The sequence below is a fragment of the Callorhinus ursinus genome, unplaced genomic scaffold, assembly GCF_003265705.2.
Source record: "Callorhinus ursinus isolate GAN/ISIS: 27379988/994484 unplaced genomic scaffold, GSC_fseal_2.0 scaffold3, whole genome shotgun sequence".
Classification (NCBI taxonomy): Eukaryota; Metazoa; Chordata; class Mammalia; order Carnivora; family Otariidae; genus Callorhinus; species Callorhinus ursinus.
Genome location: NW_027397065.1, coordinates 12,911,821 through 12,929,247, shown reverse-complemented (window position 1 = coordinate 12,929,247; position 17,427 = coordinate 12,911,821). Strand labels below are relative to the sequence as shown.

Here is a 17,427-nt window from a genome sequence, read left to right as displayed (position 1 = left end):
TCTCAAATTGTTTTTAAAATGCACAAGATCTGCCGTACTTAAATTTAAGTACAAACAGCGAATTTGCTGTCCCTATTGCTTTGAAAGTATTTTTTACTCTGTCCAGTACCATCATTTTATAAACAGTGAGGCAAGTTGGTGTGTTTGATAAAGGACTAGAAGACTATAACCACCAAAATGATTTTTTTTTTTTTTTTGGCCTCTCAGTAGAACTAGCTGAAAAACTTTACCTTGATTTATTCCAAAGTTTGCAAATCAGCAGTGATCACTGTACCTTTCCATTGAATGATCCTTGGGTGTCCCCTCCGTTCATGTGTTTGTTTTGATAGGGTCAGGTACAGTTTATCTGCACAGCATGTTGCACGGCAGACTTTTCAACACCCAGAGTCACGTAACTCATACTCTTCCTAACGGTACAGGAATTTTCGAACTTGCAGGGTTTCTTATAGGCACTGTAGATAACTCATTTACATTTTTTAGGAGTGACCATGTAAAATTTGAGGTTATCTAAAGTTTAAATTGAGCCAGATTACATCCATGCCATTCTCAGACAGGCTGGCCTCCCTCTGCACACATACGTTTGCCCCCACAGAGCTCTGCAGTAACCCTGCCAGCCTCTGTGCCCCACTCTGCTGGGTCCTCTGTGCCCTGGCCGCTCCCGGCACAGTACAGTGTTCTCTGGTCTTCAGTCTTGTCGTTAACCTCTTCAGCCTTTTATTCTCTCGGTCGCATAACCCCAGCTCCTTTTAACTTTTCTTAAAATGGCCTGTATCCCAACCCTTTAATTATTTTTATTGCTCTCTTTTGGACTGCATCCATTTCTTCAGCTCAGAATTCAAAACTTAAGTTTTTGATTGTTTTTACTGTGCTTTGTTATGGTATGTTTTGACCTTTTTCTTTTAATCTTATCCATTGCTAGTCCTTTACCATATTTCTTTCCTTTTAGGTGGCTCAGTTTGTATCTTCCTGCCTTTTTTAGTACCTCAAAACTATCTGACTCATTCATTTCTTTCACATGCTAGTCATTCACCCTTCAGTACTAATATTACCCAACACTTATGGCGTGCTTGCTGTGCACAAGACGCTGGTTAGCACTTTATACATAGTTACTCATCTAGATCTCAAAACCACCCCATAAGGGGGGTTATGATTACCTCTTCATTTTCCATATCATATGGTTGGTATCAACAAATAGCAAATGATATGGATTTGGCCCCATAACAAGTTGTGTTATTTTCTTAAGACAATAGGAGGTACCTCTTTAGTTCATAATTGAATATATCATATAAAATGATACCAGAAGCACACTTTCGCCACCTTCGAAGTACCTGCATAGCAAGGCTTCTCTCAACAGCATCAGCCTGGGTGGAGGACAAATGGGAATAATGCTGGTCTCGCTGAGGCGTTGTGGTGGCATAATGCCATGCGAGGCCTCTGGCAGCTGAATTAGGGCACAAACCCTGTTTAAGGGGATGAAGACTATATTCCTAAGTGTCACCTGGCCTAGTCATTCAGGAATATGAGCTTTTGAGACCCTCTTGTAGACTGAAAACAAAAACAAAAACAAAATCTATTTTGCCTGGAGAGGAACAGGAGAGTCTTTAACCTAGGAAACATCATTATTATTTCTTCAGAGTATTTCTGCTTCTAGTCGTGAAATTTGTATCAGTGGTGAACACTGTTATGTTATAATCCTTTCACTTTGTTTAAAAAAAAAAAAAACTCAATCACTAAATACCACTGCTTCCATTTTACCAATATGTCTGCTCCCTGATTTCTACCTAAATTCTGGAATTTTATTGAATTGTACATTTTTAATACATGCTAATATTTATTTAGATGGATAAAATAATCCAACCTCTTTTTCCAATTTTCCCAACTTCTGCCCCATCTTCCTTATTTATAATGATTTGATACAATCTTTGAATGACCTTGGACAAATCATTTAACATCTGTGGACTTTAATTTTCTCAATTATTAGATAAGGGATATTTGAACTGGGTAACATCAAAGGTCCTTTGCAGTTCTAACATTTTGTGACATGTGTGTGTGTGGGGGGGGGTTAAAAAACCCTTTTGCAAAAAAAAAAAAAAAAAAACAAATGCCAAATGGTGGAGATGGTTCCCATTGCAGTGGATTATGTATTTAACCATGACAGTCACCCCATCATCAAGGTCCTGCCAGTGTTTTTTAAAGCATTGGGTCGGTGTTGCCAGGGCTTCTGGCCAGGTTCCACAGAATAGAAAAACCACCGCAGAAGACGTCTACAGCCCCTGCTCTCTTTCTAATGTACTGTTTTAACACCTTACTTTCAGATTGTTTACTCAGAGCTACTAGACAGAGGGATAAATACTTTTACCATCTCATATTAAATGGAGACGCTAGAAGTGGACTCCTTGTTATGAAACAGCGGTTCAGATATAGTCCCAGATTACCCAACTCTGTCAGACCCACTGCTGCTGTTTATATAAGGAGCCCAGGGAATTGATTAGCAGTTAGGTCTGGGAAGAGAATTAGGTTCTCCCACAGGCTTTATTAAAAGGGCTTTTCTGAGGCAAATGTGAAAAAATAAAAATAAAGCCTTTCTTCTGCCCACTTTGAACCTCACATTTTCCTGCTTTACTTTTCTTTTTTTCTTTAGTATCTCAGTTCTGTAACTACTTAGAGCACTGATGTTTTCTTCATCCTGTAGCCTGTCTTTCCTTGAAACCAGAGGACTCCTTCCTGGATGAATATGCACAGACTAATGGGGAGGCAGCAAGCAAGATCAGCAAGCAAGATATCTTTGCAATAAAACTCAGTGGCCCAGGGTGTCTGGATTGCTCTATCAGCATTTAGAAGAAGTGGGTTACCCCACAACTGGCTGTTTAAAGGAAAAATGAGAGTGGAGCATCTGGGTGGCTCAGTCAGTAGGGCATGCAACTCTTGGTCTTGGGGTCCTGAGTTTAAGTCTCAAGTTGGGTAGAGCTTACATTAAAAAAAAAAAAAAAAAGTAAAGGAAAAGGAGATAAAGGTGAAGTGAGTGTACTGGGGGTAGGAGATTCATGTACCAGTAACAGCCTAGCATTAGGCCCCAGCTGAGACCTCACTGATGTCATATCCCTGGCCAGATTCTAATTTCTTGTCAAACGTCATACTTATACACCTTTTAGGGGCAAAATGAGCCTCCCTTATTTGTCCGCCCTGTGCTTACTTCAGGGAGGGGTGGGGGTGAACTCAGGAGACCTTGGGGCTCTCCTGAGACTGAGGATCAGAGGTGGGTCAGACATACAGAGGAGGTAGGGCAGCCTGGAACACACTGGTACTGCTGTCACTTTTTGTTTTTATTTTTATTTGCCTTCCTTGCTGGCTTGAATTCATTCTAAATGATCAATCATGGTATGTGTGAGCTTAGCTAAAAAACATTCCGCTGTCCACTCCCCTCCCTAGGGAAGAGTGGTGGGGAGGGCTCCATAGTCAGCTTTTTGGGGGAAATGTAAGCTAAACAGGTTTAAGGGGGAGGAGAGTGTGGAATTTAGAGCATTTCCTATACTTTTGTGACCCTGGCTTTTTTTTTTTTCTCCCACAAATTCCTATTAAGATTTCAAGGAACAGTACTGTTAATACTGTTACAACTGAGAAGTGGTAGATTGGAAGGTTTGCATTTGCCACATTAGAAATTCCAGTGTTTCCTCAGACACTGGCATCCTGGCAATGTGGGAAAATACAGACCACATTGATTCTGGCTCCTCTGCGCTCTGCTTGTTCTCTCGCTGTCAGTCACTTTGACACTTCGCTAGTCATCAAATGCTGATTCAAAGTCTGCTAGTGAACAAAGCAGCCTCAGCCCTGCCCGTATGGAGCTTACAACCTAACACGAAGCAGTGGCAGACATGAGGCATTTGTTCATAAAACCTTTCCTACAAAGAAGTTCATGTAGGAAAACTTGGGTACTAATAACAGAACCTTCCAAATGCTAAGTGAGCATTTATACCTTTTGAGCTTATCCCATTGAAAGCCTATTTTCTCATCTGTGACACGTGACCATGCCTGTTTCGTCATGTTGCTGTGAGACTTAATATGTGTAAAGGTCTTAGCACAGTGTCCCTACCACCACCACTTAATTGGTTCATGGTAAATATTAGTTCCCTGCCCATCTGACACTGATCTAGCTATTTCTAAGAAAAATACAGAAACCAGATCTAAATCTATCTCCAAAACTCTAATTGCACCTTAATAGCTTTTCTTACTACTGGGCAGTGTTCCTTTAATGTTGACTTCCTTTGTTGTGCAATATTTTGACCTGGTATTTATAATTCGTTATGTCCAGACAGTAGAGAAATATAAGAGCCAGTAAGATATTTGTCCTTTCTCCATTATTCTAGGCAGGATTGTGTCAGACAAACAGCCCCTCTGGCTAGGCCTCAGGACCCCAGCATGGACAGAATTACTGTTAAAGCTCCTGCCCGGTTAAGCTGTTTTCACACCAGACCAGACCAGATCAGACCATAGCACTTAAGAGACTACTTTTACTTATCCATTGTTTCTAGTTGCTAGTCTTGTTCCTAAGGCACTTGCCCCACATTGTATGTCATTACCTGTTCTCCCCACTCTAACCAGAGGACACAGAGTTGGAGGTTTAGAGTATTCTAAAGATGCTAAAAGATTCTACTTCAGAAATGATAAAATGAGGGTCTTCTACAGTTTCATTCTAATTTTTTCTTCAAGGAGGAATGTTTACCAGGTTTTGTCAGGGATCAGCTATGTCCTGATGGCTCTGTACATCCATGTGGTATCCAGATTACTTCAGCCCACAGATATTTTCTAGAAGTAGCCACTTGCCAATTACCAATGTTAAGTTTAAGCAGAAAGTTGATTAATTACCAAATGGCACTTGCCTGGCAGGAATGATGTGAGGGCCTCCTTTTTACCATTTTCCATTCCTCTAATCACCGGTATAGCCTCAGCCCTGCAGTGCAGATGTCTGCATGTCTGGCTCTCTGAGATTGTTTTTTGGTTGGTTAGTTTTGGTTTTGGTTTTGACTCCTAAAATTTGTTATGGCCTGTTGAAAAGGAGTATGTCTAGTGGCTGTCCTCCTGAATGTTGACCCCAAATTATGCCTGACTCCCCTCTTTTAGGTTTTGAATCTCTGAGATTAAGATAATTCCCCAGCTCAGCCAAAAATATGGTCTTAGATACAACAAGTATTTCTCATGTTTCACATGTGCTATATTCTGTCTGCCAAAGAAATGACATATGTAGATTTAAGTTCTGTAAATGGCACAGGTAAACATGGAAATTACTTTATTTCCACTTAACATGAACTACCTACAACCTTAAATTTCCAGTCTGTTGGGGTGCCTGGGTGGCTCAGTCGTTAAGCGTCTGCCTTCGGCTCAGGTCATGATCCCAGAGCCCTGCAATCGAGCCCCGCATCAGGCTCCCTGCTCCGTGGGAAGCCTGCTTCTCCCTTTCCCACTCCCCCTGCTTGTGTTCCCTCTCTCGCTGTGTCTCTGTCAAATAAATAAATAAAATCTTAAAAAAAAAAAAAATTTCCAGTCTGTTGCTACATGTACCATGTCACTAATATATGTAGCTAAGTGACCAGAATAATTCTGTATATGTATTTAGTCCGGTAAACGTTTCTATCAAAACAATTTAAAATCTGTAATTTTAGGCCATTTATTCGAAATGCTTTCTTTCTATCTCTTTAAAGTAACAACTGAAATAAAGTGGCCTTAATTCCCTCTAGAAATGAAGAAGTACCTATATCAGAGTTGAGGAACCTGAGATGCTCATTATGTTCTTACCTGCAAATATGTAACAATGTCATTTCCACTGGACTTTAGGGAAAAGAGTGCAAATTCGGAAAGCACCTCAAGCTGTTTCAGATGCAGTACCTGAGAGGAAACGGTCAACCCCCATGAATCCTGCAAATACGATTCGGAAGACACATGGCAGCAGCAGTGTTTCTCAGCGGCCGTACAGGGACAGAGTAATTCACCTACTGGCACTGAAGGCCTACAAGAAACCTGAGCTGCTGGCTCGACTGCAGAAAGATGGTGTCAATCAAAAAGACAAGAACTCCCTCGGAGCAATTCTACAACAGGTGAGACATGTGGAGAGAGCTCCTTCCTTGTACTTTCTTGTCAAGAAGCTCATTTAAGAAGGCTTCGTGTTGTTGCTATTTGAGGTAGAGAAATTTCAGGATCATCTTCATCGATGGTATATGAATTATAACTCTTGAATATTAAGTCATCTTGTTTTAAACATTTAATTAAAAAACTAATTGAACTATAGGCACTTATAGTAGGTTTTATAAGTTAGAGCCTACTGAATTGTTAATTTTAAAAAAGTAAATTTCAAGTCTTTATCTTCATTTGGTTTAAACAAATTTTGCTCTGAAATTCCATAAAAAAAGTAAGAAGTTTTTCATGTCTCTTTTTTGGTCTTGAATCCCCTAAACTATTGCTGTAGTATTTATTCGTTTATATAGGTGAAGTTGTACAATTTATTTTTATCAGTCTTTGGTTGGTATAAGCTAGAATATTTTTATCTATAAGTTTCAGTGTGTCTTGCTGTGCATGCTCTTTACTCTGCCTTTTTCTACCACTGAGATCATTCACTTGTCTTCATTAAGGGATTTGAATGTGTATTAGCTTTGATCAATTACCTTGTAATCACAAGCTTAAGTATAAAGTTGGAGCTGGAGTTATAAATTAGGAGATAGCAGTGCACAGATTAGCTAGTGAAAGCTTTAGAACTGGGGCACCTGGCTGGCTCAGTTGAAGGAACATACGACTCTTGATCTGAGGAGCATGAGTTCGAGCCCCACGTTGGGTGTAGAGATTACTTAAGTAAAGAAAAAAAGAAAAAGAAAGAAAGAAAGCCATAGGGCTGAATGAAATAGTCTCAGGAGAAGATGATGACAATGAAGAGAAAAGAGCAGAGGATAGGTCCTAAGCACCCTAGGATACAGAAGAGTGCACAAAAAAGACAAAAAAAGAAGGAGGAGAAAAACAGGAGAAGGTCCCGTTATGAAGCCTAGAGAAGAGGTGGGGTGTTAAGTCTATGTAGTCCCGAGGAGAATAGGAAAGCTAAGCATTGTTGGTATTTTTTCCACTTTGAGAAATCGGGTTGTGTTTCATCCTAATGTATTTGCAAATTTGAATCTTAAGCCTACCATTTTCTACTTTATAACAACATTAACGTTAATGTTAAGCTGTAAGAAAAGCATAAACTGTCATAATACATTTGATAGTACTTTAAAAGGACACAGAAAGAAGTGAAGCTATTGAAAAAGACCATTCCAGTAGGAAATGACAGGAGGAATACCTTTCTGCCAGCCTTAAAAATGACTCTTGGTTTGGCACTTGAATCCATACATTTGTATTGTTAATGGAATCTGGGCCTGGACACTCTAGGAATTGCCGTTATACGATAAGAAAAGATTACACTTAAGAATAAACTGGCTGACTAATAACAGTAATTTGGGGGTTATTTTGCTGTATGTTTCCTTTTATTGGTTTTCGGGAATTTCAAGGACTTTGAGTAAGTGGTTCTTCAGGAGAACTGGCAGCCACAAGAAGCAGGCTTACAAGCCAAGAAAATGACAGACAAGGGCATCAGAATTGATACTATTTATGGAGATAATTTTGGCTGATAGCTGAAGGGAATGTTTATAACCTAGCATTTGGGCACTGTTTGGTTTCTACTTAATACAAATGATCCAGGATTTTTACTGTGGTTCAAAAGTAATGGCATTAATGACCAGAAGTAAAAAATGAAGCTGTTAATCACTCCTTAGACTAGATTCTAAATTTGATTTAAAAAAGTAAAAAAAAAAAAAAAAAAAAAAAAACTTCCCTCCACTTTTTGCCTAATGTAGGCTTTTTGAATAGAAATATGACATACAGTGGATGTTCAGGGAAAAAATATTTAGCTACTTATATAAAGTTTTTATTTCCCGGGGCACCTGGGTGGCTCAGTCGTTGGGCGTCTGCCTTCGGCTCAGGTCATGATCCCAGGGTCCTGGGATCAAGTTCCACATCGGGCTCCCTGCTCAGCGGGAAGCCTGCTTCTCCCTCTCCCACTCCCCCTGCTTGTGTTCCCTCTCTTGCTGTGTCTCTCTCTGTCAAATAAATAAAAAATCTTAAAAAAAAATAAAGTTTTTATTTCCCAAATGAGGTCAAACAGCATTTATTGAGATCTGGCATATGCAAAACTAGCAGTGCCTTTGGGGCCAATTGGTACAGTTATTTTCAGTGTAAATGCAAAATGTTGCCTGTTTCGGGTTAGGAAGTGGCAAAAAGATCTAATGCTCTGTTTTCACACCACGTACCAGGTAGCCAATCTGAATCCAAAGGACCTCTCATATACCCTAAAGGATTACGTTTTTAAAGAGCTTCAGAGAGACTGGCCTGGATACAATGAAATAGACAGACGGTCATTAGAGTCAGTGCTCTCAAGGTAAATTTTTTTTCCTTTAAAAAAAATTTTAGTCATTGTTACTTTAGTGTTGAGAAGGAAGAAACAAGGGTAAGCTTTTTATCATGAACACTTGACAGTTCTTTCCATAACTGGAACTTGTGTATCCTTTACAGAAAACTAAATCCATCTCAGAATGCTGCCAGCACCAGCCGTTCAGAATCTCCCGTATGTTCTAATAGAGATGCTGCATCTTCTCCTCAGGTATTCATAAAATTAGATAATCATAGCCTTGAAGTGAACCTCAGGGGCCACGTAATTCAGGTGGTCTGACTTACACACAAGAGAAATGAAGCCCAGAGAAGCTGCACAGCTTGCCTACCCAAAGTCACATAGCTAGTTAGTTCAGGGCAGAGCTCCCAGCTCCCAGCCGAGACCTCTTTTTCCCTACACAGCTTTGCTTGTCAAAGTGCTTAATATCTACTTTGCTTGTCCATATTTAAAGTTTACATTGTATTATAAGATTATCTACTTTTCCATTAGATCACTAACTAGAAGACTTACCTATAGTCCCATATCCAGTCTCAAATTATACAGAAAATTGAAGATATTCAATACTATCTGAACCATGTTTGAAAAAACTGTTCTTGGGGAAAAAATGTTTCTAAAATAAGCAAATAAAAGATTTTGTCAATTTCAGACATGTCTCCTTAATGTACTTTTTTCAGTTAGATCCCAATCAGAATTCTCCATTTAAACCTCACTCCTTCCAGCTTAAAGTTTCCGCCAAGAGATTCCTTGGTTCCCTGGTTTGGAGGCTGACAGTGGGACAAGACCTATCTACACCAGGGCTACTGACAAAGTGCTCCTCTCTCTGGACCCTCCCCCCAAGGATTAGGGAGATGGGACAGATGTGTGGAGAACAGTAAGCATGCTGTGGGCACAAGGCTATTTATATATCAAAAAATGTTAGAAACCTATTGTGAGGAACAGAGGAAGAACAAAATAAAAGCAATTCTGTCCTTGTATGTACATTGTCTATAGAATCCTCACTTTTAATGCCAACTTCCATGAAGTTATTTATACTCTGATCTAATTATATAATGGCTGCCAAATCAGTGATGCTAATCTGAAAACAGAATGGGATGATTAACTATTATTTCCTTCCAAGCTGAAGTTTAGGCCACATCATTACATTGGATATATGCTTCGTACTTTTCAACTATCTGAATTTTCTTTTTAATTTAAATATTGTTGCTGGATTGGGCTAGTATTAGCATAATTTTTAAATTTTTTGAAACATTAATTCCATATCATTTTTGTGGACTTGTCATTAAGACTTAGTTTCCAATCCACTGAAGGGATATATTTACAGGGAAGAAATTGAATAGCATTTCAGCACTGATGGAGATATCTAGAGAAATTACTTTGAAGGTGCTGGCTGTTCCCATTTTAAGACAGGTGAAATAATAAATGACAGCCAAAATATTCATAACTGGAACATCTTAGCACATTAGAGGAGATTAAGAAAGTGTAGGCTTTTATTGCCCTTTATCTACCCTTCTTAGTTCTGACAGCGTGAAATGGTACAAACTGCTTTCTCCTCTCTCTTAATATAACTAAGTCAGCTGTGGCCCACAGAGAAAGGAGGTTACCTCTATTTAATACTCTACGAAGTGGTATAGCCCACATAAATTGGCATAGTCTCTTGAAAACCTAGGGTGCAGCTATATGATCAGAAAGTATAAGTACTCCAAGAAACATATATTTGCCAGATTCTCCTTTTTTGTTAGGCATGAGAATTTATTTCCCTTTTGTTTTTGTGGATTGTTTGTTCCTGCTTAAGCTTGTAGAATGGTTAACATAACGTCGGTGATAAACTTAAGAATGAGTAAAATTATTCAGTTGTTCATATGGTAACCAGTGATGCATGTGTTGAGTTTTCAAACTGGCTCATTTTTTTTCTCCTTCTTTCCCCCACCCCACAGAAACGGCTTTTAGATTCAGATTTCATTGATCCTTTAATGAATAAAAAAGCTCGAATATCTCACCTGACAAACCGAGTGCCGCCAACATTAAATGGCCATTTGAATCCCTCCAGTGAGAAATCTGCCGCGGGCCTCCTGCCGCCCCCTGCAGCTGCTGCCATCCCTACCCCTCCACCGCTGCCTCCAACCCACCTGCCTGTCTCCAATCCTCCTCAGACTATAAACTCTAACTCCAATTCCCCCAGCACTCCAGAAGGCCGGGGGACTCAAGACCTACCTGTTGACAGTTTTAGTCAAAACAGTAGTATCTATGAGGACCAGCAAGATAAATATACCTCTAGGACTTCTCTGGAAACCTTACCCCCTGGTTCAGTTCTACTAAAGTGTCCAAAGCCTATGGAAGAAAACCATTCAATGTCTCACAAAAAGTCCAAAAAGAAGTCTAAAAAACACAAGGAGAAGGACCAAATTAAAAAGCACGACATTGAGATGACAGAAGAAAAGGGAGAGGACCTTAAAAGAGAAGAGGAAATTGCCAAGCTGAGCAGCTCCAGTCCGGATTCCAGTGAAGGTATATTTTACATTTGTAAAACCAACGACATGCGTTCAGTGAATGAGCAGAGCAAACTCATCATGAGTGTGAGATTATGCTGTTTGTAATTAGTAGTGCTTTTTTTATCCATTGATCTTCTGTTATTAATCTTAGTGTTGTGGTTTTGAGCAGATTTTTTTTTCTTGTATTTAATAGCAGTCGTTTTCGGTCTCTTTTTAGCCAACTATTAAACACAGTTTCTATATTTGAGAATAAGATGGTAACATTTGAAAATGACTTTATTATTCTCTAGAGACCCCCTTGTAGAAGGTAGACTGTGTTGCTCTTTCCCTTAACTGCCAGGGTACTGTGCAACCTCAACGTGACCTATTATATGCCAGTCTTGAACTAATTTAACCAGACACACAATTAGCGGTAAAAATAATTCTTTTCCTTCTTTGCCAAACAAACAGGGTCACCCCTGCCTTAATTAATATTAACACAGGAGAAATGTCAAATTCTTTATAAAACAGGCAAGGTAAGATTGCATATGCAGATCCATCACATCATCGTTATTCAGAGTGAAAGCAGTTTGTCTTATGTAAGACTATTGGCAATTTGCTTGATAGAGCTTAAGGAATTCTTTTTCAGTTTTAAGAACCCTGTTTTAGTAAACTAGTATTAATTGTTATTAGTAAAATTTAACCATTTCAAGCTTTTGGAAACTTTAAACGCCAGATATGTAGAGATGCAAAGAAACTTATAAAGCTAATCAGTAGAAAAGACCACTTACCTAAGGTATAATGATCTTTAACACCTAGGGACAAAATTCTATTTTTCTTATTTTAAAAAAGTTGTCCTCTAAAACTTAATGTCCTCCATGCCAGCACATCAAAGATTCAAGCCCATCATTTAGCATTGCTGCCAGTTTCAAACCCAGCTTAACTAAAGCAAAATTCTCTAGGAAAATACAACCTTAGAAAAGTTATTCATTTAATGAATAGAGTTTAAGGAGTGTTGTCTTTCTGTAATTTGCCCATAATACTGGAAGTCTGTAATCCTTAGATTTAACTGACCATTTTTACCACATGAGAGGAACTTTGCAAAATAGTATGGTGCAGTGCCTTCATTGACCTGGATTGAATATACTGCGTATCAAAGCTTATCTGTTGAAACATTTAGATCAGTATGGTACTGTATAGTGGCCCAAAAGGTAGGTGTAAGCTTTTTTCCCTCGAGTACTACTGTACTTGAATTTGTCAGGTCAGGAAAAGACAAGAGGTAATAAAGCCTTGTGTTCAGAGTTAGCAAGCCATGTTCCTGGTTATATCCCAGCCTCCACACTTCCCACCCTGAGATGGTGATCCTGAATCAGGCTGGTGTTGGGGGATTGGGTCCCAGGATGTTGAGACCTACAGCATAGTGTGAGTGTTTCTCAGAGTTGGAGGCCTGGAGAAGCAGACCTAGTCTTTGAATCCTCCACTGAGGATGTAGTACCTCTCGAAGACAGTTGAGATTATCCCAAAATCCTGAGGAGAGATCCAGACCCACAGCCCCTGAATCTATTGAAATTTATCTGGTGTTTGTAGCAAAGAAGCAGCCAGGTGAGATGCACTTAATGCCTTTTCCTTTAAGACTCAGGCTGTTGTAAAAACAAAAAGACTCAGGCTTGAGTCACGCACGCATACACGTGCGCCCAACCATGAACAATAAGCCCACAGAGTCTGCATAATCTATTTACTATACTTCGTCTTTTAAAATATTAAACTAAGAAATTACAGAATTTTCACTTTATTTTGTATTTAACATGTATGTTTTGCCACAGGCAGGGTTAGGATTTGAGTTATTTAATTCTGCTCTGAATGCTAAAAAATTACCCTATAAAAAGTCTAAACATACCCATAGGAAAAGGTGGTGCATTCACACAAATAGAATACTGACTGAGGGATTTTACATACTTTCACAGCATAGCTCTTAATGACTGGCAGTCTATTTATTTGTCTATTTATTTATTTCGTCCTTTTAAAAACAAATCTGTAGTATTATGAGATGTAGAGATGGGAGAAGTGTAAATCGTGATTCAGTAATGACCTATTTTAAATTACTTTAAACTGACACGGGAAAACTTCTTGGCTGCTTCCACCGTCTGCATACAAAAAGGGTGGCAATAAAATACAGTGACCAGAGCAGTCTGCTACCTGACTTCATTGTCTCATCTGCCTTGTTTGAATCCTATGAAAAGTAGATGTTGATGTAAAATTTGTATCTTCCATTGTCTGGCTGCATCTGCCACCACAGTCTTTGAATTGCTGGGCAGATGCCACAACTGTTATGGAAAGAATAGAAGACTGACCTTGGGTTAAGATGGAATTCCTTTATTATGCAGACACTGCAGCAGCCAGGGCACTCTCAATGCCTGCCCTCACTTCTGCTGGCCCTGGTCATGGGGCCTCCATTGTTCGGGTTCAGTTGTATGCCTTGCTCACTGTTTGCTTATTGAGCTGGAAGAATAGATTTGGAGGAAGAGTGTTCCAGATGTTTCTGATCTATTTTAGAATTATAGGCATTTTATAACCATACTGTTTGGTGAAAGCCTGAATCTTTTTCTTCGTTGTAGGAGTTAAAGAGGGTTGCACTGCCTCCACGGAGCCTTCTTCAACAATTGAACTCCCAGATTATTTGATGTAAGTTCAGACGTCTGCCAATGGGAGAGAACTGTTTAATTTTAGAAAGTTTGCAGTTTCTTTTCCCATAATTCACAAATCAGAAAAGAAGTTTCAGAAATAGAGTCCTGGAGCCACCCCTGCATTTGAAAGCCTGCCATTAAGCCTGCTCGTCCCAGATCCACCCCTGTCTGCCTGAGCAGGTTGTGCCTCCCCCTGCTCTGAGCTCTGCTCCATGGCCTTTAAGTATAGAGAAGCCTGTCCTTTGTTCCGGGGCCAGGCCAGGCATTTGATTATGGAAGATTTCAGGGATCTGACTCTTCAAAGCTGACAGTCTATCAATGCACATTCACTTGTTCCCCCTGAAGAGAGAGTTTATTACTGATAAAGAGCTTAAACCTCCACAGTTAATACAAAGTACAGATAGACTGATTTTCATTTAAATAAAGCTCTGCCATCGAATTAATTTTAAGAGGAGAGAATAGTAAAATTTGATCATTTCACTTTAGTACCGGTTACAGTGTTTTTCTTGTTATGGCAACAAGTTGCTAAATGCTGAGCTGGGGACATTTTTGTAACTGGTTATCACAGAAATTATAACTTGTACACATAATTCTAGCTTTTTTATAGACTCAAAGGCTTCTGTAAGAAGAAATAATTAAGTTGCAAGAGCCTAGAAAAATGGAGAGTAGAAGAGCAAACAGATTTGACTGCAGGATAGCTTTGAAAATGAACAAATGGGCAAAATAATTTGAATGTAGACTGGAAAATGAACTCTGAGCTGTATGAACATTTTTTTCTCAGTAGCATCTCATGATAGACAAAGTTAAACTATGCTGTTCGGCCCTCCATGTACAACAAAATGTTCATTTCTAAAGTAGAGAACATTTTATACTTAAAATGTGTTACCTTTGCTTGACAGTAATGTGAAAGCTATACTTAATGGGGAACGATACAGCATGAAACCATAATGCTGGTTATCATCTCTTAACTAGAAAGAACCCAAGAAACCATGCTGAGTCCTCTCTCATCTGAAGTGGTATGGTTTTAGATTTCTGAGGGATCTTTGAAAAGCAGCCACCACTGAATTGGCCCAGGAAGGTTTGGGTTGGGGGACAGCTCCTGGCTTCACTGATGAGAGAGTCCACCTCTCCTTTTGCAAACCCAGTTCTCCTTAAAAGTCTTGTGAAAGTTGCCCCCCTCAAATGACAACTGCAGTACTCTGCTTTCATTCTCTTGTGATGGATTTTGAATTCCCCATTTTTTTGTAATAGTGATACAGACTGGTTATATGTGACAAAATCATGTGGGGAGACTAAAAAATAATTCTAACCCTTTCCCCATGGATTCAGGATGTGGCTGTGTTTTGTCAACTTAACCAGTTCGTTCTATATTTTAAAACTTGTTTTTAACTCCCTAATCTAAGGATGGTTGCTGCATTTGCCTCATGTTTCTGGCTCTTAAAAATCATGAAAGTGTATAACCTCTGTGATTATTTGCTTAATTTATTTTATCCCAAAACTATCTGATGTTAATACAGCAAATTTTCTTAAAATGGTGAGAAAGCCTGAATTTTCAAAAACACCAAAATTACAGAACTTAAAAGACTTCAGTTGTTTCATAAGAAAACCAAAAAGACATACAATAAAACCTTAATGATCAGCCTCTGAATAAGTCATACTTAAACCACAATATTCCTAATTTTTATATAATAAGAATACTTCTATTACTTGTGGTTGTGAAATAGCCAAGCCCCAGAAAATTTTATTCCATCCCTGCATTAGGAAACAACTAGAGAACCAAAACAGTTTTGTTTTGTTTTTTTTAAATAGTGAAATGCTTTTCGTTAAAATGCCAGTATAACCAAATAATCTTCTATAATAGCAACACAACTGTTGGCCACTTTGGTATTTTTCCCTAAGGAAATTATTAAATAAAATACTGAGGGTGTAGCCTCAGTTGTGATTTTGAGAAAGCAGGGTATTTTATGTAACAAATTAAGCCTGAGTTTCACGAGCAGTTTAGCCATTTTGGTTACATACACTTATCCCCAGGAACCTCTTTTCCCCGCCCTGGGCTTCCTCTGGTGTGCAGTCAGGACAGCCTTGTCTAGGAGAGGACTGCTTCTCTGCTTGGCTGGCCCCGTTCCTTTTACAGCAAAGACACCAGCAGGGCGCTTTAAATCAGCATACTACTGCTGTCTCAGTTACACTTAGAAAAATAAACCTCCACAGTGTCTAACTCAGCATGAATAAAAATATTAATGAGGACATTAAGGTTGCACAGTTGCATCACTTTTCTCACATTTCCAACTGGACATTTTGCTCTCTCATTTTGAATAAAACTGGCAAGATTATCTGAAACCATTTTTGAAGCGGACTGAGCTCCAAGGTTTTCCCACAGTCAAGAATATATGCCCGTGCCTGGGGCATGTGAAGCACCTGCTACCTGCCTGAAATTGCTTTGAAATCTCAATTTTTATCTCAAAAAGTCAAGGGAATTTTGCATTCCACGACAGGAACACAGAGTACAGAGACCCAGGCCAGACCCTGGTGGGATCCCACTTCCTGGAGCCACAAACAAATAATACTTTGTTTTTAATATTACAATGCCGTTTTAATTTGCTTACCACTGACTAAACTGACACTCTGGGAAAATGGCCTTCCCTCACCAGTTTCCTAAAGTTATTCCCAACCCAAAGTAAAACAGATTTATGGCATTTTTATTAAAATAAATTAGAATAATAGTATACGCTGATGTTCAGTTACACAGACTATGATATTTTAGTGTTGAAAAGAACTAGAGAAATATGCCTTCCCCTTTCCCCCCCCCCCTTTTTTTTCTGGTCTTTCATTTCAAAAGAAAACAATTACTCTTTTGTATTTTATGCATTTGCCTCGTCAACTGTGGGAAGAAATAGGTAGAGAGAACAAGACGGAGGCACCTTGCTGGCAGCAGGTGTAAACGGCCAAAAGACAGACCTCCTCTCATAAAGCAGCAGGTCTAGAGGGAGCCTTGACTTCAGCATTCAGTGACTATGTAACACTCTCCTGGTTTCATGTTACCCACAGAGGCCTTCGGTTTCCATGTGACTCGTAACGGATGTGTTGGCCTCTGCCATTAGTGTGGTAGTGAATTAGTTTGGTAGAGAAAAGTTTGGGAAGCTAAGTCTGTGAAAGTGTTGTTTTCTAGTCACACTTCAGTCCCATTGCCACCATGTTTTTTTCACATTTACTTTCCTTCACTGAAGGTCTTGAGCTCTCCTGTGGGATAATTCCACCTGGAAGTCGTCTGAAGGAGTGACATGGGAGCAAACAGTGGCAGGGGCAGCATTCAGTCTAAGGATACTTGCTTGGATACAGTTTCTAAGTTTTTGGTTTAAATGTCAGGCTTATGCATCATGTTGATTCTATAGTCTCCATTTATCTTACTTCTTTTTTCTTATTAGAAAATACATTGCTATTGTCTCCTATGAGCAACGCCAAAATTACAAGGATGACTTCAATGCTGAGTATGATGAGTACAGGGCCTTGCATGCCAGGATGGAGACTGTAGCTAGAAGATTTATCAAACTAGATGCGCAACGAAAACGGCTTTCTCCAGGCTCAAAAGAGTATCAGGTAAACATGTTTGCTCCTAGATAGGCTGACTTCCATATTTTACCCTCTTTGTTCTCTGCCTGGCCCATCCCCAGGCATCCTACTGGCCTTCAGAGCAGGTCTTCTGGCAGACCAGCCTCTCTGCAGCTTTTGGTCTTCATTTAAAATTAGCTAGGAGGGGCGCCTGGGTGGCTCAGTCGGTTAAGTGGCTGCCTTCAGCTCAGGTCATGATCCCAGG

The 17,427-nt window shown here is 39.4% G+C and overlaps 1 protein-coding gene across 2 annotated transcripts in view; it reads left to right on the top strand.

Moving 5' to 3' along the window:
* ELL2 (elongation factor for RNA polymerase II 2) overlaps positions 1–17,427 on the top strand; it is a 69,044-nt gene that overhangs the window by 47,499 nt on the left and 4,118 nt on the right. Inside the window, exons 5-10 of one of the 2 annotated variants that reach the window (XM_025866808.2) lie at positions 5,830–6,089; positions 8,325–8,449; positions 8,584–8,671; positions 10,396–10,966; positions 13,545–13,611; positions 17,039–17,210. In XM_025866808.2, the coding sequence (XP_025722593.1) occupies positions 5,830–6,089; positions 8,325–8,449; positions 8,584–8,671; positions 10,396–10,966; positions 13,545–13,611; positions 17,039–17,210 (1,283 nt within the window). The remainder of the gene's footprint in view (positions 1–5,829; positions 6,090–8,324; positions 8,450–8,583; positions 8,672–10,395; positions 10,967–13,544; positions 13,612–17,038; positions 17,211–17,427) is intronic. The other variant, XR_012376881.1, reaches the window with a different exon arrangement.